This window comes from Lepisosteus oculatus, chromosome 4 (genome assembly GCF_040954835.1).
Source record: "Lepisosteus oculatus isolate fLepOcu1 chromosome 4, fLepOcu1.hap2, whole genome shotgun sequence".
NCBI classification, from domain to species: domain Eukaryota; kingdom Metazoa; phylum Chordata; class Actinopteri; order Semionotiformes; family Lepisosteidae; genus Lepisosteus; species Lepisosteus oculatus.
Window position 1 is genome coordinate 33,548,374 of NC_090699.1, and position 21,678 is coordinate 33,570,051.

Genomic DNA, 21,678 nt, shown 5'->3' on the forward strand with positions numbered 1-21,678 from the left:
ACTGAGCAAAAGATATCAAAAGAATTACTTTTGATCACTTTTGCTAGTTAGTTAGGTCAGTAGGTAACGAATGACAAATTGGGACCACTCAAATACAGAGAATAGTGCACTTCACTGAATCACTAAATTGAACAAATTATTTTTTTCAGTGGTCAAAACTAACAGTAATATGATGATCTAGTTAAATGGGTGATGAGACTGGTTAGGTAGTGTATGTGAAAGCTTGGCTGGAAGAACTAGAGGAAACCATAACCCATTTTGAATGGAGCTCAACATCCCTGCTCAAGTAGTGCACATGTGCTCAAGTGCAAATTATATGTAAGAATATACTCTAAATGATCCCTTCCAAACCATGGTGCTCCATATACTACGTTTGATGCCAGTGATAACAAATGCAACCAATAAAAACTGAACTCCACACTAATAGAAAGAATAAAATCTATTTAAGAATGAGTATGGGAGGTGAAAAAGGAAGTTCAAGTTCAAAGAAATGAAAATGTGAGAGAATCTGCAAATTAATGAAGAAGTTTTAAAAAATGCTGATCACCAGGAGCTGGGGGAAGGCGTGACTCTAGTTTAAGAGTTTGGGCTTTGAGGGTATTTCTGGAGGAATTGTTTTGTAATGAGGGATCCCAGTAAAAGAACAGATGCAGATAGATGAGTGTAATCATGCTCAGTAATTTCAGTTTGCCCAGTGCCTCAGGGTAACACATAAGCCTAAGATCTAAGGTCATGTCTACGGTCATATCCCTGTCAAGGTGAGAAACGTCTCTTTCAACATCTTCAAATGTTCTACTTCAACATCTTTAAAAATGAGAGGAACCACAAATGGCTGGAGTGTTAATTCATTAATCACTTTGGACCTTTCTTGAACAATTCCCAAGGTGTAGGCAAAAAAAAAACATACTGCAAATCAGATCTATATTAAGAAGAACCACGAAGCTCAAATGTGCCATTTCAGCATTAAAATTGTACTTTAATTGTACTAAAATTGTAATCAGTGTATTCCCTGTGTTTGCATTTCTTACCCTTAGTGAGCAGGAACATGACTCTTACCCAGCAAATTAAGCAATACGGCAAGACAAAAATGCAAGTGGATCTTAGCACAAAGCAAATGACAGGAAATGAAAGAGGGAAGTATATCTGCGGCACACATCTCTAAACTAAATGCCCAGTGCAATGTTGTGCACCTTCAGGGTAAAGTAATTGATCTGAAATAAAAATGTATATTTCTGCATTACACAAAGCAATCTGAATCTTCTTCACTTAAACATGGAATTACAACCTTACATCAATTAGCCCTATTTTACAATCTTGTTTGCATACCACGGATTGTATCAATGAAAAACGGTTTTAAAAATAATCCTTAGCAAATTATTGCTTCAAAGAAGCAGTGATAAACGGGTGTGACTTTATACTGTAGATATACTGGGTTATTTACAGGTTCAGTTGCCAATGTCTAGAACGATTAACTTTAAAAATCTTTTAAAATAAAATTTAATGTAGTTTAAACAACTTGAATTCAGGTGTTTTTCAATCTCTTATCGATAATCTTTTCCTCAGAAAATGTGACTTTGTAATAAAGGTTACTCAAAAAAAGTAAAATATTTACCTTTATCCTTTACGTTTGAACACGTTATTTACTATAGGTATCATTGCATCGTGCTTGAAATACTGCTGCTTCGACTGCTGCGATGCTGTGCTGCATTTGATTTCATACACATCTTAAAAACTACAAATTTCCTCTTCACCCCACCCTCTTTGTTTTAAAATAATGAAACCTCTGAACTGAAGCGTATTTCTAACTTAATATACTGTAGGAGTCAAACGTATCTAAAAAAATGGGGGGGACTAAGCTGTTGTCAAGGTCTGACACGCAAAAACAGAAAAGAAAACTATCACCGGAGTCTCTTGGCTTTGCCTACAAAGTCAATTGCTTTCGGTGGCCTATGATAGTAGTTTCTTACGAAACAAAGCGTGAGAAGAGAACTCGCAGCATGCAAACCAGAAACCCGTGTTTCTTATCTTATGTAAACAATGTGAACACGGGAGCTACCTTGCGGTGAACTTGCATTTGAGACTTTATTGGATTTCATGCATAAAATACAAGTTTTTCCTGACTAAATTAAAAACATGATAAAGTTCTCAATAACGAGGAAATGCGTGCCTGTTTTCTTGCAATACCGCAATTGCAAGAATTCACAAAAGAAAATACCGTTTTATCCTCGTTTTACATGCTTTTTATTACACTTCAGAGCAAACGTCTCTTGTGATCAATGTCAAATGTACACAGCAAACTTCGTTTCAATAAAATATGGATTATGCAACTCAGCTTTTACAACAGTTATACAACGTTACGTCCAATTGCAATATGACTCCCTACCGAGACGTCACTTCTCTCGAGGCATTCTGTGGTGTCACAAGCATATAAATAAGAGGAAAGGGGAGAAGGATATCCAGATGTGGCTGCTTGCTTGGCGCTGAGACAAGAAACTGCGGGATACAGTTTGTAAGTTACAAAGCAAATCTACAGGAAAAAATTATAAAGTTAGACCAAACGATAGGTTGTACAGGTAGCTTTTGTCTTTATGTAGGAGTTTAAATGTTTCCCTTCATTTTACCGTTTACGTTGATATTTTGTTTCTCACCTATAACCCAATTTTAAAGAGATGGTAAGGACGGCGAACAAGCGGTTTTTATTTTAACTGCACAGAAAAAGTGCAATGCTGGTCTTTGATACTAAATAACAGGATTAAGCACCATTATCTACATCTTAATTATAGTGACAATTGTAACCATGGAGCAGTAATGTTGGGTTTTTGTTGCATGTTTCACTTTCAAAGCAGCTTACAACAACAAAAAAGTGAATATGATTGGTTATCCGCAATGTCTGGTTGGCAGAGACTTGAACTTGTAACCGAATAACGTGATAACCTTTTTTTGTACGAACATTAAAGGTTTCGGTATTTGCTTAGTTTCTTTTAACCTTTGAGGTATATGTTAGTAAATCATAAAAATAGCTTTATATTCTTTTATATGATTCCGACAAAAGCACGAGGAAGCTACTCGCTGGCTAAATCATATACTTTACCCAAATGATTTTAATGTTATGCTCTAAATAAGAACATGTAACCTTTTTGTTTGAATGCCAGTGTATTGCTAGTAGAATGCTACTTTCTATCATTGATGCTAAAGTGATAGAAATTTTATCAATTACTAATCACTGTTTTAGTGGGTGGTTTAAAAAATGCGTTTTATACCGTTATGAAGAGATACTAACACTATCGAGTAAAATGCAAGAAATTGTATAGGGCTAATAAAGAAATATTATTATTATTATTATTATTATTATTATTATTATTATTATTATTATTATTATTATTATTCAAATGTGCACCTAATCTAGAATGCCGGAAATTTCATCGGCGTTTTCACAGACAATAATAAATTCTGCTCTGCGTTAATTCCAAAATATTTAGTGTTCGTGAAAATCTGTCCTTTTAAGGTGGCCTTTCCAATACAAACCTTCGCTGCCAGACAATCCAGTATGTGAATTTTGATCAATTCTTGTAAATCATTAACTTTATGTAATCAAATCTTCATTTTAACGTTAGTTTTGCGATCCAGCTTCTCCTATGCAATAGTATTAAGATGATGTTGCAGTCGTAAATGGTTACCTGTATTACAAATGCAGTTTACAGTGTTGAATAAACTGAAGTTATAGGCTTTTGAGCAGAGAATGGTAACTTCGCGTAGTCAGACGTTTCAGAATGATCGACGTTTTAATATGTTCCAATTAATTCCTATTATGTATATATACAGTGCACGTATGATTCGTTCATGTTTTGTGGTTTACAGTACATGTCTCAAGTGGTCAAAAGTGAATAATGCATAAGGGTACCGCATGAATAAATGGGAAATGTCAATAATTCTTACTTGCAATCCGTTAATATACAGTATATAATTCAATCTTTCTTTTAGGAAGTACAACTTCATATTGTAAAGGTTTATTCCATGCTGAAAAGAGAAGAAAACACAAAACACCTGAAGAAGGCTCCACAGTTTTTTCACAGTGTTTTCTCTCTTCTCTTTTCAGCACGGAATAAACCTATTATTTGGTCCTTTGCAGCCTACGCATGCTGACACAGCTACCTACGTGAACTACTTCATATTCTAAAACTTTGTATTTTGTATTAATTGAGGTGTCCACGCATCCGTGCTCCATAATCGTTGGGCATTTATAAAAATTGATAAATGAAATAACGTGCCAATGGTTGCCTTTTTTGCCTTTTAAGTAGATAGTCCGACATGACGTGACCTTGCTACTTGAAAAGCCCCATGAACTCTACACTTTCCATGTGAGGTAGAGGAAAAATATGTGGTATTGAATTCGAGGCATTCTGCGGTGTCACAAGCATATAAAGTGGGTGATATTTTTTTTTGCTAGGCAGAATGGCCAACAAAAGCAGCAGAACGGAACCTGCCAGTACGAACCTACCCGGTGTTGAACTTCAGTCCCACGACAAGCAGCAGCCTTCGAACAGCAGCGCTGTGGTCGCCGTCACGGAGGAAGAGGAGGAGCCGACTTTCCAGCGCGCGGTGCCCACCAGGGAGTCCCTGAGGTGCCCGCGAGGCTCCGTGGTCTCCTTCCACGACATCCAGTACACGGTGAAGATCTCAAGTGGCCCCTGTTGCAAACGCAAGGTGGTCAATAAGAAAATCCTTCACGGGGTCAAGTGAGTTTCCACCTTTTAGGAGTCTTACAAAAGCTTAAAAATACAAATGCTCCCTCTCGGAAATAAAATGATTGTTCCTCCTATATTAATACGGTACTATTAATACACTATTCTTTACCTTTTCCGTTTTGTTACATGCTATTCGGCTTTCCATCCTGTTCTATACTATTCGCATCAGTACTGCACGACTATAAATCGTTACTTTTTTCACAGAGACTCTTCCTGGTGTTATCATTATTCTGCAAAGTAGTCTAATGTAAATGACCTCATCTGTAGATCATGTGTAGTAAAGTGTAAGGGCAGCATTGCCAGAAAGGGAAAGGGGCTGTTGAAGACAAGGTCTCGCAGATTTCCAGTGCTTTTTTTCTATGCGTGTGCTGTGTAAAATACACGCAAACCAAAGTATTGAAAGAACAAATTATCAGTGAAACTAGCCCAGCAGCTTCATTAGAACTTTAACGGTTTATGATCATAAAGGCACCCTTTCCTAAGCCATCTCATAGAAAAATGAAATAAAGGGAATGTTGATGTATAGTTGACTAACCTGTTTAAAAATTAGACAAAGGCAGGGCTTGGAACTGAGGACAGTAGCCTTCAGCGGTATGTGACCATGTAGTATCATCTACAAATTCTCATTACGAAAACGCGACCTGCTTGGGTAACCGTCAGTGACAACCCAAACTGGCATTGTAGGGGGCCTGAGGCTTGGCTCTTTAAATACACAGGGATTAGATCTGTGTGATTGCACCTCCTTGCTACCAGCGCTTAAACGTCTCAATGACTGTAACTGCGCTTCCAGAACTGGGTGACTGCAGTCGCACTTATCACTTGTCCGCGGTGTTCTTGACCCACTCCTGATCGGTGCATTAACGCCCGCTTGTGGAAGCAAGCGGCTCTTTCTTTACGGTGCCATTATCGTATCCAAGTCAGAACCTCGTTGGAAATCTGTAATACTGAATAGGAAACGACCATTGTCTAACCTTCTAGTATCCGCCTTGCAATTGTTCGGCATGGTTTAGATTTACCCTCTTTTTTTTTTACTTAAGGTGACTGCTTCTTCGCTGTTGGTACCCGGTGGGAACAGGCGTGGGTCTTCACGCCTCTCTTATCTCCCGTCTCTTAACCCAGTGCACATTGGTTACCCCTTCACGTCTTTCCTGCAGAACACTTCACACTTATCTGACTGACTCCATCTCCAGACCTGCGGAGTTCTTAATTCCGAGACACTTTCTTATCCCATGTGGTTTACTCGCTTCCTTCTTTAATTGGCAAACTTCCCATTCGGCTTAATTCAAATGTAGGTCAAAACGCAGATTTCTAAACTATTCTTTGAATCCAACAAGAATGAGGAACACCTGTAAAATAGGATTGAAAGCGGTTTCTTCACCGAATTCTCACGTGGAAATCATTGCCCCTAGAGTCAAGAACCGCTGGCGCCCTCGCTTGTCTTGAAATGGGGTTACAATACTTACAACAGCATAAAATGCTTATTTTGCATTAAAACTGACAGCTTATTTGATGTACCAGTCCGGGTATGTTAACTAAAAAGTCAAGCGTATGTAGTCTTTCGATTGCATTAGATACAGCTAAATATGAGCAATGGCTGTTGCTCCAAAAACGGTTGTCAAGCTTGAGTCTATGTACAGTATAATCAACATGTGCCATGTTACAGTTAAATGGTTTACTGGTGGTTTGGGAAGGTGAATGAATGCAGCTCATGTTTTCTCCTTACTACCACCTCCCAAAACTAGGGTTTCACTAATAGAATAAAGGCATCTGCAAAGGAGAAAAATAATGAGGTGAATTCGATAAAAAATGAAGTGTTTCATTTATCACAGAATAATAAACCATGCTCTATTTAAATAATAACAGGCACAGCAGTCAGTGGAGCAGATGTGTATCACCAAGGCTTTGATTGCAGATTCCCTTTTATGTGCCCTTCCTCCTTTTCAATGAAACACGAAAATGTAAAAGAACCATGTTGTTGGTCCTAATTTGAAATCTATAAGTTGCCCTGCAGGCCTGATGGTCTCTATGCTGAGCGTTTCCTGTTCCAGACAACTGCTCAGTAACACAAAGGTCACTTCACCCACGTGAAATATTCTGCCGATCTGAGAAGTTATTCTGAGGGTTATTGTTCAAATGCTTTTCATGCCAAGGAAAATGTCATTGAAGTCATAGATTAAATAAACACCAGCACAGTAGGAAAGCATTTCCACCAATTTAGTTCTAAATTTCTTGTGCAGTAAACGCAGCGTCTTACTTTTACGTTCTCTGATGTCATTCTTAAGAAGTTCCTGTTATGACAAAAAAAACATTTATTTTTTTTAAAAATTGAATAGATTCCTGATGCGAAGCTGCACTCTGGAAGTGTACCACTTCTTGGATTTTTGTTGTTGTATTTGAAAATCTATTTTTACTTTTTGAATACTCCCTGCTGTACAGTAGCTCTGTAATCAGAAGCATGGGGTTTCCAGAAATGCAAGCCTGCTTGCGTGCAGAAATATGTCAGGCTTATGACAGAGGTTAGTGACATTAGGCGACACTAAAAAGATTAAATTTGTATTCATATTAGAAGCATGAAGTGTGATCTTTGTGTGCTGTGCTTGTTCTCACCATGTCCCAGATCTTCCCACCTTGCACAGCCACACAAGACTATTTTAATGGCTTTTATATTGCTCCTGTCTGTTTCCCCTCCAGTCATCGTGACCAGGGTGTCCTGTGTTAATGGTATAAGCTCTGGTTGTCACAAACATCACTAGGAAGAAGCAGATGTCTGGATAGATTGATTTGCAAAACTGTTATAGTTAATTAGTCCAAAAAAAATCTTTTAAAATGCTTTCTAAATGGTATCTGATGTAACTGCCCTAGTGTCACAGAAAGTTAAATATTCCTTTGCTGAAACCATGACAAGCAAGCCTTTATTGAAGCTGGTTTTATATAGTATGGGTAGTTGTTGTGTCATGTAATCATATTAATTTACAAATTTTGGAAATTTTATAATACATTTCAAAATAAATCGATCACTATAACATTAGATTGTTATCTACTCTATATTTGCAACAGGGCACATATTTATTTTTCTGTTGATCATTGATCACTTCTGTTACTGATTTGTTTGAGTTTCTATAATTTTTACTTTGACTCTGTTGTTTAGCTTGAACTTTTTAGTTTAAACTATAGTAAGACAAAAATCCAAAATCCATGAGTGTATTAACATATTTAAGGGAAAAGACAAACTTACCAAATTATTTTTTTACAGCGGTATAATGAAGTCAGGACTGAATGCTATTCTTGGCCCTACAGGAGGTGGGAAATCTTCGTAAGTAGCCCTTTATTTTCACTGGTTGACAGTGTTTTTTGCCTAATGTAATGGCCAAAAACAGACAAAACCCCTGATTTAGACATAAAATGGCACGAGTTGATTCACTTGAGATGAAGATATGAAAATATGCCAATTATGCATAATGGAATAAGCTATCATGTGCTTTTGTGTTTCTTACTTGATGTGAAAGTAAGGTTCCTAGGATCATTGTATCTTAAGCAGTGATGAACAAATGCACCAACCCACAAGCAAGACTTTATATACTGTAAATAATTAAAATTTAAAATTTTAAAAAAACGGTACAATATGTTGTAATCTAAAATATGTTCAAACTGATCATTTTAATTAAATCTACCTTGAAAAGAACATCATGAAAATTAAGAGACAATTAAAATGTTTTGGGTCCGTCAGTTTATACTCTTTTCCCCAAACTTCACACTCATGCATGAAAAGTATCAGGTTGTGTTTTACTAATGGTGTTTACTTAATGCTTCCCACTTCAGTAGAATCGTTCATAGGAATGCCGTTTGGTTCTCACTATCTCATAATGAAAACTAGTTCATTTAGCCTTTAACACACAAAATCAGATTTAATTTTGATTTAGAAATCAAAGCTGCATTAAGTGGAATCATTGAGCAGGCCACGTTGTAAAACTCCAGAGTTCAGTTTGCTCAGGACAGCAGGGTTAACACCTCTGCTTTTTCTAAAAGTTTCACAGGATCTGTATAGACCATTTTGACTGACTGGATTATTTGCTTCTATAATGATTTTTCCCTCTGTGTTGTATAACTGTGTTAGGCTGCTGGATGTTCTGGCTGCAAGGAAGGACCCAGCAGGGTTGTCAGGCGACGTTCTCATTGATGGAGCCCCACAACCTTCAAATTTCAAATGTATCTCTGGCTATGTTGTCCAGGTGAGTAGATTTGTTTCAATCATCATTTTCTTTCTTCACCCCTTACATTCTTAAGGTTGAGCATTGTATCTGTTTTAAGGCCATTTTTAGTGTGAGGTTATAAAACAATCTAGATCTTGTGAGATAAAGGGTTTGTGTGACCAGCTTAATAAAACTTTATGACCGAGGATGACATTTTATATATATATTTTATATAAACCAATTAACATAGACAAAAAATGTTAAAACTGTATAACAAAGGCAGGTATTTTCCAGGAGCTGTGTATTGCAATTGTAAATGTAAAGGTTTTCACACTGAATAAAAAAGAGCTTTTATTTGAAGAACTTAAGTGGGTAAACAAAGTGATTGATTAGAGATAATGGATGTAGAAAACAGAAAATCATTTTCCCCAAGTACAAGTCTTGAAATTGATATGTTACATGAGCATTTAGTGCTGAGGTGATGTGGCATCTGATATACAGTAGGAAAAAAAAACTTTCCTATTGTTATTCAAATTTATTATTTCACCCCTTTAAAGAAAATCTTCTTCATAGAGTAATCAATATCTTAGGAATCTTCCACAACAGGACAACATATCATTTTCAGGATGTTTTGACTTTGAAGTTGCTAAGCCTACTGTACCAATCCTGTTTTAAATGGTTGTCTAAAGGGGGCTTCCACACAGAGACCCAATTCAAAGGGCACATAAAAAACACAGCTTGCCAATAGGCTTATTTTATAGAATAACCTGCATCTGTTATTGTCTGCAATCACAAAAATAAGATGTAAGAAATCACCCAAATAAAATGTTACATTTCATGAAATCGCAGGGTTTTTTACATTGCCTTTTCAAAAAAATAATAATGTGTACTGCCAGTCAGCCATCTATTGTCAAAAGACATGGAATTATTAAATGAAAACTAAGCAACAATCAGGAAATCAAAGATGAAAGATTCAGTTATGGTAATGACTTTGAAAAGGGGAGAGTATATCTAGTCTCCCCATCCACACCCTAACCTCCACACACACATAAAAAGGACAAGGCTGAAATAGGATACACTGATTATGAAGGATCTTTCCAGATAGAAATTGATGCATCAATAAGCTTCTTCAGACCAGAAGAGAACACTAAGCGGGTTGGACGACTCACCTGATCTTCCAGTACAGTATCTGCATCTGCCTGGTTTCTTCAACAGGATGACGTTATCATGGGCACCTTGACTGTCCGAGAAAACCTCCTCTTCTCAGCGGCTCTCCGCCTCCCCACATCCATCTCCTTCAAGGAGAAGGAGGAACGTGTGGAGAATGTCCTGTCTGAACTTGGGCTGACCAAAGTGGCCAACTCCAAAGTGAGTGTGAATCCAGTTGTTCTCAAGTATATTTTTTTTTAGGTCTGAAGCACTCTCTCTAAAAATATTTCTTTGCTGTCATTAAGACATTTGGCTTTTCTTACACATTTAAATTTTAAAATTTAAGAAGTTTAACATAATTGCATAAGAATCATTACAAACCAGAAGAGGCCATTCGACCCATTTAGCTCATTTGGTAGCTAGTAACTAATTGATCCAAGGATCTCATCAAGCCTTGTTGATAGCTTGTTCCAAACTCCCACAACACTTTGTGTAAAGTAGTGCCTCCTGTTCCCAGTTTGTCTCTTGTGTCATCTGATGTGTGTGTCACTTCATTCTGAATGTGAATCTAATTTTAATATAGCTTTGCAAGAAGTGAGCCATACGTTATCAAATTCCTTCCCATCTAGTCATTAGTCATTTTCCTAGTATAACACTATCACAAATAAAGTACAGACGTTTTAAACAACAGTACTTGGTTAACTGCTTTTGAAGCTAAGCAGGTGTGAGCCTGGTCAGTACCTGGATGTGAGACCTCCTGGGAAAAACTAAGGTTGCTGCTGAAAGAGGTGTTAGTGGGGCCAGCAGGGGGCATTCACCCTGCGGTCCATGTGGGTCCTAATGCCCCAGTATAGTGACGGGGACGCTATACTGTAAACAGGCGCGTCCTGAGACGTAAAACCGAGGTCCTGACTCTCTGTGGTCATTAAAAATCCCAGGACATTTCTCAAAAAGAGTAGGGGTGTAACCCTGGCGTCCTGGCCAAATTTCCCATTGGCCCTTACCAATCATGGCCTCCTAATAATCCCCCTCTATGAATTGGCGTCATTACTCTGCTCTCCTCCCCACTGATAGCTTATGTGTGGTGAGCGTTCTGGCGCACTATGGCTGCCATCGCATCATCCAGGTGGATGCTGCACTTTGGTGGTGGTGGAGGGGAGTCCCCATTACCTGTAAAGCGCTTTGAGTGGAGTGTCCAGAAAAGCGCTGTATAAGTGTAAGGTATTATTATTATTATTATTATTATTATTATTATTATTATTATTATTATTATTATTATTATTATTATAACTAAATTAGTTCATTGACTTTTCCTCTGAAAATTCCTTAAATTAATGATTAGTCAGAACAAAGACCTAAAATGGAATGAAAAACCCTTGTTGATGATCTAAAAACTGGAACTCTAATATAATTGATAATCTGTTGATAGATATACATCTTAAGCCGTAAGCCTTCTTTTGTTAAGTGCGGTAGGCAGTGATATTCAGACATGTTTTATTATCTTTTAATGAGTTGAAGAGAGTTCGGCAAGTGTTTTTTTGTAACTTGGAATACTCCTACTATAAGTTGTGATATAAAACCATGTTTTTTTGTGAAAGAAAAATTTCCGTTTGTAAATCACTCCACAGTCTCTCATGCATCAGAGTTGTTCCTTAATTGTATGAAACTTTATTACGAACTAGTGAATAATTATATATGAACAACAAACATTTGCTTTACTTAAATTATGCAAAATTACTTTTTAGTTCTACTTGTCCCCTTACAGCCACGCACTGGCAACGTCCAAAAGATTCAACTCAAAAGATTTTGTAACTGCTCAAAAAAGAGTGCTAGACTGTAATATTGTTATGTTATGACAGATTTATTAAAAGGAAATATGAGCCTTGTTGTTGCTGAATTTCTACATTTCTGAAAAAAGTGTCATTTTCCTTAAGTGCTTGTGGATATTGTCATACGTTTGCAATGACACGTTATTAAGCTTTCTTTTCTTTGATTTTCTTCAAGTACCAATTGTTAACTGAAAAAAAGCCCAGTTTTCTCAGAAAAAAAGAAAACCCTAAAGCATATAAACTGGTATTTAACAGAGCTGATATATTATCTCAGGTCATTAGTGACTCTTTACATAGTAAAGAATGCTGCTGTGTGCACATTCATTTGTTGTGTACAAGGAAATGACCATGTGGCTCAACTTTGCAGTAACAAGAAATAGCTGTTGTCTTGTCCTTAACACGCTGTCACGGACAGCCAGGATAATACAGTGCTTGTTTCAGGTTGGCACACAACTGATCCGAGGTGTCTCTGGAGGAGAGAGGAAAAGAACAAATATTGGGATGGAGCTCATCACTGAGCCTCCTGTTTTATTCCTGGATGAACCCACTACAGGCCTAGATGCCAGCACTGCCAATGCTGTCCTTATTCTCTTGAAAAGGTACGAGTGGCTGTAGGTTTTCTTTGTAAAAGCAGTAAGCAAATGCTTTTGGTATTTTGACTCACTTTGCAGACAAACTTCTGTTGAGAAGCACAAGTAAAGAAATAAACAAAAACGCAGGCTTTAGTTTAAATTTTTTATTGTCATTCTTTTTATAATTTTTTTTTATCACAGAAGAATACCTTTCATCAGCATCGTTTTGTATTTTAGACACATCTCAGCACACATAATTCACTGTCTGTATCGTGATCTGAGAATTAGTCTTTCAATCTGTTGGAAATTATTGACTCATTAACAGAAGGCTGCTTCCTTCATTATTCTCTTTGAACTTTACACTGAAGTATAAAAATACTATGTAATGATTAACAACACAATAGGTTTGTCTCTCTGAATGTTGTGGAGGCATGCCAAGTAATTTAAGATTGGGCAGATTTGTTTAATGTCAAATTGTGGAATCCTAGTTTCAAAGATCAATATATGAAATGCACTAGATAAAATGGCTGCGGGAAGTGATAATACTTTTATTGATGCTGCTTGACTAATATGTTTGCATGAATATTACAGTCGTAATGCTAATATGGCTTAATATTGTTTTCTTTGGACTCCTTCAGGCTGTCAAGAAGAGGGCGAACAATTATTTTGTCCATTCACCAGCCACGCTACTCAATATTTAAGCTGTTTGACAGTTTGACTTTATTGGCTTCTGGGAAAATGATGTACCATGGGCCAGCCAAATCTGCATTGGGATATTTCAAATCCCTTGGTAAGATCACTGGGAGATGGTTTTCATTTAACCACAGTAGTGGTTGGATAGGAATGCATAATCACATGGTTTATGACACTTTTTCTTTCAGGTTATGAATGTGAATCTTTCAACAATCCAGCTGATTTCTTTCTGGATGTGATTAACGGGGACTCTACAGCAGTAGCAGCAAGCAAGGACTTCAATGGTACTCTTATCAGGATTAGATTTTGATGGCTTCTCTATTGAAAGCAGTTGTTTTCCAGCCTGAAATTCAGACTGCATGCAACTGTAGTTTTAAGGTTCTAATAGTTTATGTAATGAATGTTTAAGTGTATATTTCAATCCTAAAAACTTCTATTAAATTATCTGGTAGAAAGATTAAATTCAGACCAAATGCCTTAAACAAAAATAAATCAGTTATTTGGTTTTGTTAGAAAATATTACTCCATTTTTCACACACAGAAAGCTCAAAGGAAGATGACTTGGAAGCAGTCAAAATTCATGATCATGAAGCCGTTGACCAGAGTGTGGTGGAGAAACTCAGTGAGGCATATTTGAAGTCCTCAGAATATAGAAATGTGCAAGATGCCTTGAAGAAGATTGAAGCCGGCTTGGGGCAGAGGAAGAAGAGGAAGAAGCTTGTGTCGATCACATATGCCACCTCCTTCTTCACTCAGCTTCGCTGGGTGACCATGCGTGCCGTTAAGAACTTGATTCGGAACCCTCAGGCTTCGGTTGCACAGGTAGAAGCTTCACACTGGCCCGGTCTCTTCTTTTAGCCTCTTTCTGAAACTCCTTTCTTTAAAATATAGGTATTTTCCAATAAGGTAATAAGTAACAATATGACAAATAAAATCTCGTGAAAACATCTGTGGTCAATTTTGCAGGAAGTAAGAATCTAGCACATGAAAGAGAGGTTAAATTTGACAAACAGACCTAAGGCATTTCTTTTCTTACTTTTAACACTTCAAAGTTCTATATATGTACTGGTAACACTGAACTGCCCAGTACTTTGCAATGAATGGAGCCTGGTACAAAGGCTGTGTAACAAACTTAATCTTTAAAAGATCACTGCTGCTCAGAGTAATAATACTTTTTATATTAAAGATATATGACCCACGTGATTTTGTGATCCATAGAAGTATTGATGAGGTCTATTTTTTAACTGGCATAATATGCAAGAAAAAAAGCACTAACTCTGTCTTCCTGAAGTGTATAACCTGGCAGTAACAGAATTAACTTTTTTTTAATATCTCAGAATTGTTTTGCACAGAACAATGTTTTTTTGTTAATAAAAAAATCTATTTTTGTTTTTTTGGTCTTAGTAGACTTGTTTTCTTTGTGTTTTAGGTTTTAGTAGTTATTGTCCTGGGCCTAATTGTTGGTGCTATTTTCTTTGGAGTCAAACTCGATGCCAGTGGAATCCAGAACAGGTGAAACTCATTGTTGACCATTAGCAGAATAGCCTCATTGAAATTACAGATTACAGTTTCACCAAAATACCGTTTCACAGCTTTTATTTAGTGTAATACGTAAATCACAAAGACTAGGAGCAAAGGTGATAAATTCATTTGGAAAATAATCTGAAGTAATTTTACGTTTTCTAAAGTCTATCAGATCTGAGAAGTAAGAGGCTAATGGAGAATAGCATAAATGATATTAGTATTACTTACAAATCTTTTTCTGGTACAGTGCCTTGCGAAAGTATTCAGCCCCCTTGAACTTTTCAACCTTTTGCCACATTTCAGGCTTCAAACATAAAGATATAAATTTTTTATTTTATGTGAAGAATCACCAACAAGTGGGACACAATTGTGAAGTGGAACGAAATCTATTGGATTTTTGAAACTTTTTTAACTAATAAAAAAAATGAAAAGTGGGGCGTGCAAAATTATTCGGCCCCCTTGCGTTAATACTTTGTAGAGCCACCTTTTGCTGCGATTACAGCTGCAAGTCGCTTGGGGTATGTCTCTATCAGTTTTGCACATCGAGAGACTGAAATTCTTGCCCATTCTTCCTTGCAAAACAGCTTGAGCTCAGTGAGGTTGGATGGAGAGCGTTTGTGAACAGCAGTTTTCAGCTCTTTCCACAGATTCTCGATTGGATTCAGGTCTGGACTTTGACTTGGCCATTCAAACACCTGGATACGTTTATTTGTGAACCATTCCTTTGTAGATTTTGCTGTATGTTTGGGATCATTGTCTTGTTGGAAGATAAATCTCCGTCCCAGTTTCAGGTCTTTTGCAGACTCCAACAGGTTTTCATCCAGAATGGTCCTGTATTTGGCTGCATCCATCTTCCCCTCAATTTTAACCATCTTCCCTGTCCCTGCTGAAGAAAAGCAGGCCCAAACCATGATGCTGCCACCACCATGTTTGACAGTGGGGATGGTGTGTTGAGGGTGATGAGCTGTGTTGCTTTTACGCCAAACATATCATTTTGCATTGTGGCCAAAAAGTTCGATTTTGGTTTCATCTGACCAGAGCACCTTCTTCCACATGTTTGGGGTGTCTCCCAGGTGGCTTGTGGCAAACTTTAGACGAGACTTTTTATGGATATCTTTGAGAAATGGCTTTCTTCTTGCCACTCTTCCATAAAGGCCAGATTTGTGCAGTGTAAGACTGATTGTTGTCCTATGGACAGACTCTCCCACCTCAGCTGTAGTTCTCTGCAGTTCATCCAGAGTGATCATGGGCCTCTTGGCTGCATCTCTGATCAGTCTTCTCCTTGTCTGAGCTGAAAGTTTAAAGGGACGGCCAGGTCTCGGTAGATTTGCAGTGGTCTGATACTCCTTCCATTTCAAGATGATCGCTTGCACAGTGCTCCTTGGGATGTTTGAAGCTTGGGAAATCTTTTTGTATCCAAATCCGGCTTTAAACTTCTCCACAACAGTATTACGGACCTGCCTGGTGTGTTCCTTGGTCTTCATGATGCTCTCTGCGCTTTCAACAGAACCTTGAGACTATCACAGAGCAGGTGCATTTATACAGAGACTTGATTACACACAGGTGGATTCTATTTATTACCATCAGTCATTTAGGACAACATTGGATCATTCAGAGATCCTCGCTGAACTTCTGGAGTGAGTTTGCTGCACTGAAAGTAAAGGGGCCGAATAATTTTGCACGCCCCACTTTTCATTTTTTTATTAGTTAAAAAAGTTTCAAAAATCCAATAGATTTCGTTCCACTTCACAATTGTGTCCCACTTGTTGGTGATTCTTCACATAAAATAAAAAATTTATATCTTTATGTTTGAAGCCTGAAATGTGGCAAAAGGTTGAAAAGTTCAAGGGGGCCGAATACTTTCGCAAGGCACTGTATATTTTCACATATTGAACAGGTGGGGGAGTCAAAGGTAGTATCTACTAGGTTTCAGTGCAAAACATTCTAGAACATAGCTGAAAATATCAAAATATTATTCAGTAAACAAGGGGAGTGATAATGTCAATGATGTAATATTATTATCTTTATCTAAAATAGTCTATATATTTTTTTATTAAACTCCTTATAGCAATATTTTATGTTATGACTGCTTTGTTTATGTTTATTTGTTCCAGTGTGTAATTTATTAACAGAACTGTTAAAAAGATCATCTTGTTTTCAATGGTCTTCATCATCTTTTTCAGAGTGGGCTCCTTATTCTTTTTAACCACCAACCAATGCTTCTCCAGTGTGTCTGCAATTGAGCTTTTCATCACCGATAAGAAACTGTTCATGTAAGTATAAAAAATCTTAAAATTAATTCGTACAATCCATTTATTTTAAACAGAATGTTCTGTATTTTAGAATTAAATGTGATTTAAAATGCTACATGGATGTAAAAAATAGATAATGTCAAAGGCAAGATTTGCAGAAACTATACATGGCATTACTTTGTGTCTAACAGCCTTAACATTTTAAAATGCATGCTTTGACCCGCATGCTATTCGATCTCTTTCTGCAGCATGTCAGAACTCATCTCTCTGTTTTTGGTGTGGTTTTATATCTTTATAGCTATATCTAGTTCTGCGTCCATAATTTGCTGCATTCTGATTTGTGAAAATAACACAGCTATATTAGGAACATTATGTTAAGCAGAAGAGTGCCCTAACTCACTAGGTCTGAGAATCAAGTATGGGGAAGAGGTACAGTAGATGAGATATATTGACATGTAGGGACATATACGATTGCAACAAAGAATTATCAGTCTGTTGCTAAGCACACCACACTACTTAAATTCAAAAGAAATATAATAGACATATGAGACATACAGTATGTGACATTATTCAAAAGATGGGTTCCTTTCACTTGTAATCTATCTTATAGTAGATAAATTACAAAACAAACTCCTCTATTTCTTGTCGTTATCCTGCAAGTTTGCTATTTGTTTTGTTCACGTATTCATTTTAAACCCTAGCCACCAGTACACCAGTGGATACTACAGACTGTCTGTCTATTTCATCTCATTACTGCTGGGAGACCTCATTCCAATGCGAACTTTGCCTGCAGTAATTTTCTCATTAATCACTTACTGGATGATAGGTAAGCCTTTAACTACAGTATCACCTCTTTTATTTGAGGGACTTTATTGTTTTTCCTCTATTGTGCTGTTATTAATAACTATTTAATTTAATATTTTCTATAGTTTTACCTGTTTTTTAAATTAACGTACTTCTATTTACAGTACATTACTGAATTAAATTGACAATGCTTTTTGATAATGACTCTTGAATATTCACAAGGTAATGTTGAAATAAATGGACAATGACAAAACTTGTAAGACACCTAAGACAGAATGCAAAACAATTGATATGACAAAACAAAAGAACCTTTTCCATGGAGACTCAAATACATAACACTAAAACCTAAAAGGTTAAGTGTATAAAATAGCTAGTTAGAACATGGGGAGGGACGTATCAACAAACAATAAGATGATAAGCTTATCTAACTAACAAAACAATCCAAAGTGCAGCAACTAAACAGTAAATGTACGGATGAACTGTGACATAGTTACAATGATTTAATAATGTAGTTCAAGTGGGTAGCTGCGTCAGCATGTGTAGGCTACAAAGGAACAAGTATAGGTTTATTACCTGCTGAAAAGAGAAGAAAGAAAACACAATGTTTTGGCTGTGGAGCCTTCTGGTGTCAATTATGATTTAATAATGACAATGTTTCATTGTTGTGTAATTACAGGCTACAAGAGAGAGCCTGGCAACTTCTTTTTCTTCATGTTCACACTGATAATGGTGTCCTACACAGCCACTTCAATGGGTCTTGCCATTAGTGCAGGAATGGATGTTGTTGGAATAGCAAACCTCATTATGACCATATGCTTTGTCCTCATGCTTGTGAGTACACTGAGATCCTCCATTACAGTAGCAGTGGCTATGTGATAAGATAAGATCACTTTATTAGCCTTATACAATTTCTTACATTAGGAATTTGTCCTTTCGGATACCCCAGCTTGCTCTCCACGCGACACACAGACACACAGGCACACAGACAGAGTGCAACTAGGTATTAAACATATGACTATAACTAAACAAAGATATGAGATAAATGTTTGAAAAAGTCCTTTAAAGCACCAAAAAGCTAAACACTACAAATACTTTCATCTTGTGCACAATTCATTTATATTTTATTACTTTTGAAACCCAAACTGCTGTTTTTTAACTAACTGTCTAAGATAGATATCTAATCTTTTATGTCCTTGTTCAGCACTTAAATGTTTTACTTAAATGTAAATTCATCTGGTAATAAACAAATTGCATGGCTTTTTATATTCCTTTGAGTTCAGGGCTCTTGAGTTCAGGGAAAAGTTTGTGTGAAACAGTCCAATCTTTGTCACTTAAAAGGTGGTTAAGTATAGGTGAACTGGCTAGCTAAATGGACCTCTTTAATTTTTTGCCTTGGAAAACGGACAGATTGGACAGAACTCAGTATGGAGACAACTGAAAAATCCCTGCCTTTTGCTGATGAATGATGAATTCAGGTCACAGAAACACCTTGCATCTCAAGTCATACTGTGGATGAAGAGAAGCACCTTAGTTGAAATATTACAAAATCATATAGATATAGACCATGTTTGAAAAATCTAATTTCTTGAAAAAAGGGTCTGTATAAGAAGCTGAAACTCAAGAACACTTTTTCTCAAATTTTGCAGATCTTTTCTGGTCTGCTGGTGAACATCCCCTCTATAATGGACTGGCTCAACTGGCTAAAGTACTTCAGCATTCCGAGATACGGACTAACGGTAAGAAAATTAGACACTTTTGTGTCAATAGTGTTCTTGATGGAAGTTAATCAGTTTAAAAGTTTATTTCAAATGTCATTTTATAGCTACATGCTTGCTTGTTTTTTGAACAATGATGTCTGTTTTTAGACGTATGAATGTTAGATTTCTGTACTTTGCTTCCATAGTATGCTTCTATACTTTAAAAAAAAACCTTCCATTTTCTTTTAAATATCTAATATAATATTTTACTTTTTTTTTTACTTCTGTCCCACAAAGCAAAGGATGCTTTCCTTGAAAGGCACTATAAGGTTTGATTGATGCAGAGTGTAAACTTTTAATTAAAGTATGTTTCTTTTATAGGCCCTAGAAGTGAATGAGTTCAGAGGCTTGTACTTCTGTGGAGAGAAGCAGAACAATACCATGAGCTTTGCAACAGCAATGTCAAACTGTTCACACAATGCGCAACAATTTGGAGCAGTGTACGTTTTTCATATTTATTTGATTCAGTGATTTAAGATTGGCAAAAACTATTTTACTTAAGTTTTTTTCCTACATAAATACTTAAGGGAATACTTAAAATAGTAATATACATCTTAACCTTAGCATTCTCTAGAAGGAGATTCACTAAGGGCAAGGTAGACCTCAGCCACTTCCCTTAACAGTAACACTACTTCCAATATCATAGAAAATTGTTTTGAAGAACACAATTTGGTTGTTTGTTTTTTTTAGCTAAAACAATGTCTTAATTCACCTTATTCTAAAGGTGTTAAGTGTACTTTTATAACTTGCTGGGCACTTTTGTTGCTGCAGATGATAGAACATGATACGTAATATTAGTATCCAATCTGTTGTCCAAGATACCAGAAAAATAGTTTACCCATGATTATTAATTTTGACATCCTAGATGTAAACTTTTCTATTACATTCATTTTATTCATCTGTAGTAGGATAAAAGTTTTTTAAGTTAACCATTTTTGACACGTCTGAAAGCTTAATTCTGCTGTTCCCTCAACAGGTGTTATGGAGAGGCTTATCTCTGTGGACAGGGGATCAACTATAATGACTGGGCAATGTGGGAAAACATTGTTGCTTTGGCCTGCATGACCATAATCTTCTTGACCATCGCTTATATAAAGCTGAAAGTTATGAAAAAGTTCACATAACCTTTACCTTTTCTTGTAATGTTATCAGATTTTGTATGTGCTGTTAGGAGTGTTACAAGCACTGGAATCCATTAAGCACCTTAGAACACCTCAGCCTCTATGAAAGGGTATAAAATACATTTGATTAAGCTGTATGAAGAATGTTGTTTTGAAGCTGCTGCTCTGCATAATTACTGTATTCTTATCACAATCTAATGTAATCACATACTGTATACATGCTGGAACTTTAGCAATTTTTCCTCAAGACTATCAGTGTAAGATCCTGTTCAAAAGGTCCATTCAAGACCATTTTTATGCAACTAATTGGAATACATATCTCAAGCACTGAAGAAAAATGTCAGAACTCAAACATCTTGATTTTTAAGCATCTTATACCAGATATTCAGCATTTAAACACAGTGTAGGACAATGCATTCATCATTAGTCAATTAAAGAACAAGATGCCACTTGTTTACAAAATTTTTATTTTCTTGTAAAGGCAGATCAAATGGCAAAATCATTGTGTAAGGTCCTGCATAAATGAACTTACAAAAGATTTCAGAAAGCTTCATTATAAAAGGCATTTTTCCCCATATAAGGAGCCAGTAGAAGAACCTAAGGTCTGTCATAAGCTGCATTTTAGTTTGTCTGTAAATATACTGTACTAACTTTCATGTATCAATGGATGAGACAGAACTAATGTAACCTATGCTATTTGAATGTATTAAGACTAACTTTTTTTCTGTAATAGTCAATTAAATTGGGGAAATAACTGGTTGTGCCAAATGCAACCACACTGCCATCTACTGGATTGTTTTCTCATAAATCGACCATACCATATAAAAGGTTTCCATACCTTTAACTGAACACTTGGCTAAAGACAGTCTTTTAGTATGCATTACACTTTAGTTTCCAAGTTAAATTTTTATTCCATGAAACATTTAATTTCTACAGGTAGGTTAATAGTAACTGTGCAGTGCACCCTGAAAAATGTTTTGCTTTGTAGACCTTTTTATCCAACATGGAATACTATACTTTCTCAGAAGTGAAAAGTCCATTG

General features: G+C 36.5%; 2 protein-coding genes across 6 annotated transcripts in view; one reads left to right on the plus strand and one right to left on the minus strand.

Annotated features, from left to right (window-relative positions):
* The window catches only part of atoh7 (atonal bHLH transcription factor 7), a 50,342-nt gene extending 45,756 nt beyond the window's left edge, over nt 1-4,586 (minus strand). For all 4 annotated transcript variants that reach the window (XR_001478435.2, XR_011189447.1, XR_001478436.2 and 1 more), the window contains exon 1: nt 4,499-4,586. The gene's annotated coding sequence lies outside the window, so the exon portion shown is untranslated. The remainder of the gene's footprint in view (nt 1-4,498) is intronic.
* Nucleotides 2,403-21,424, plus strand: LOC102696638 (broad substrate specificity ATP-binding cassette transporter ABCG2-like). 2 transcript variants are annotated; one of them, XM_015347523.2, is made up of 16 exons: nt 2,403-2,509; nt 4,448-4,736; nt 7,999-8,058; nt 8,860-8,974; nt 10,151-10,303; nt 12,355-12,512; nt 13,124-13,275; nt 13,367-13,462; nt 13,720-14,000; nt 14,608-14,690; nt 16,886-16,975; nt 17,656-17,780; nt 18,435-18,589; nt 19,405-19,494; nt 19,837-19,955; nt 20,492-21,424. In XM_015347523.2, the coding sequence occupies exons 2-16, from the start codon at nt 4,453-4,455 to the stop codon at nt 20,637-20,639; spliced, it is 2,109 nt and encodes a 702-aa protein (XP_015203009.2). In that variant the 5' UTR covers nt 2,403-2,509; nt 4,448-4,452; the 3' UTR covers nt 20,640-21,424. The 2 variants fall into 2 exon arrangements, with proteins under 2 accessions (XP_015203009.2, XP_015203010.2); XM_015347524.2 differs by having other exon boundaries at nt 2,429-2,509; nt 4,452-4,736.
* The last annotated feature ends 254 nt before the right edge of the window (nt 21,425-21,678 follow it).

Coding starts and splice junctions, on each gene's coding strand:
- LOC102696638 (XM_015347523.2), top strand. CDS start 4,453: ATGGCCAACAAAAGCAGCAGAACGGAACCTGCCAGTACGAACCTACCC. Junction 17,781..18,434: donor AATCACTTACTGGATGATAG/GTAAGCCTTTAA, acceptor GTGTAATTACAG/GCTACAAGAGAGAGCCTGGC. Junction 19,956..20,491: donor GCGCAACAATTTGGAGCAGT/GTACGTTTTTCA, acceptor TTCCCTCAACAG/GTGTTATGGAGAGGCTTATC.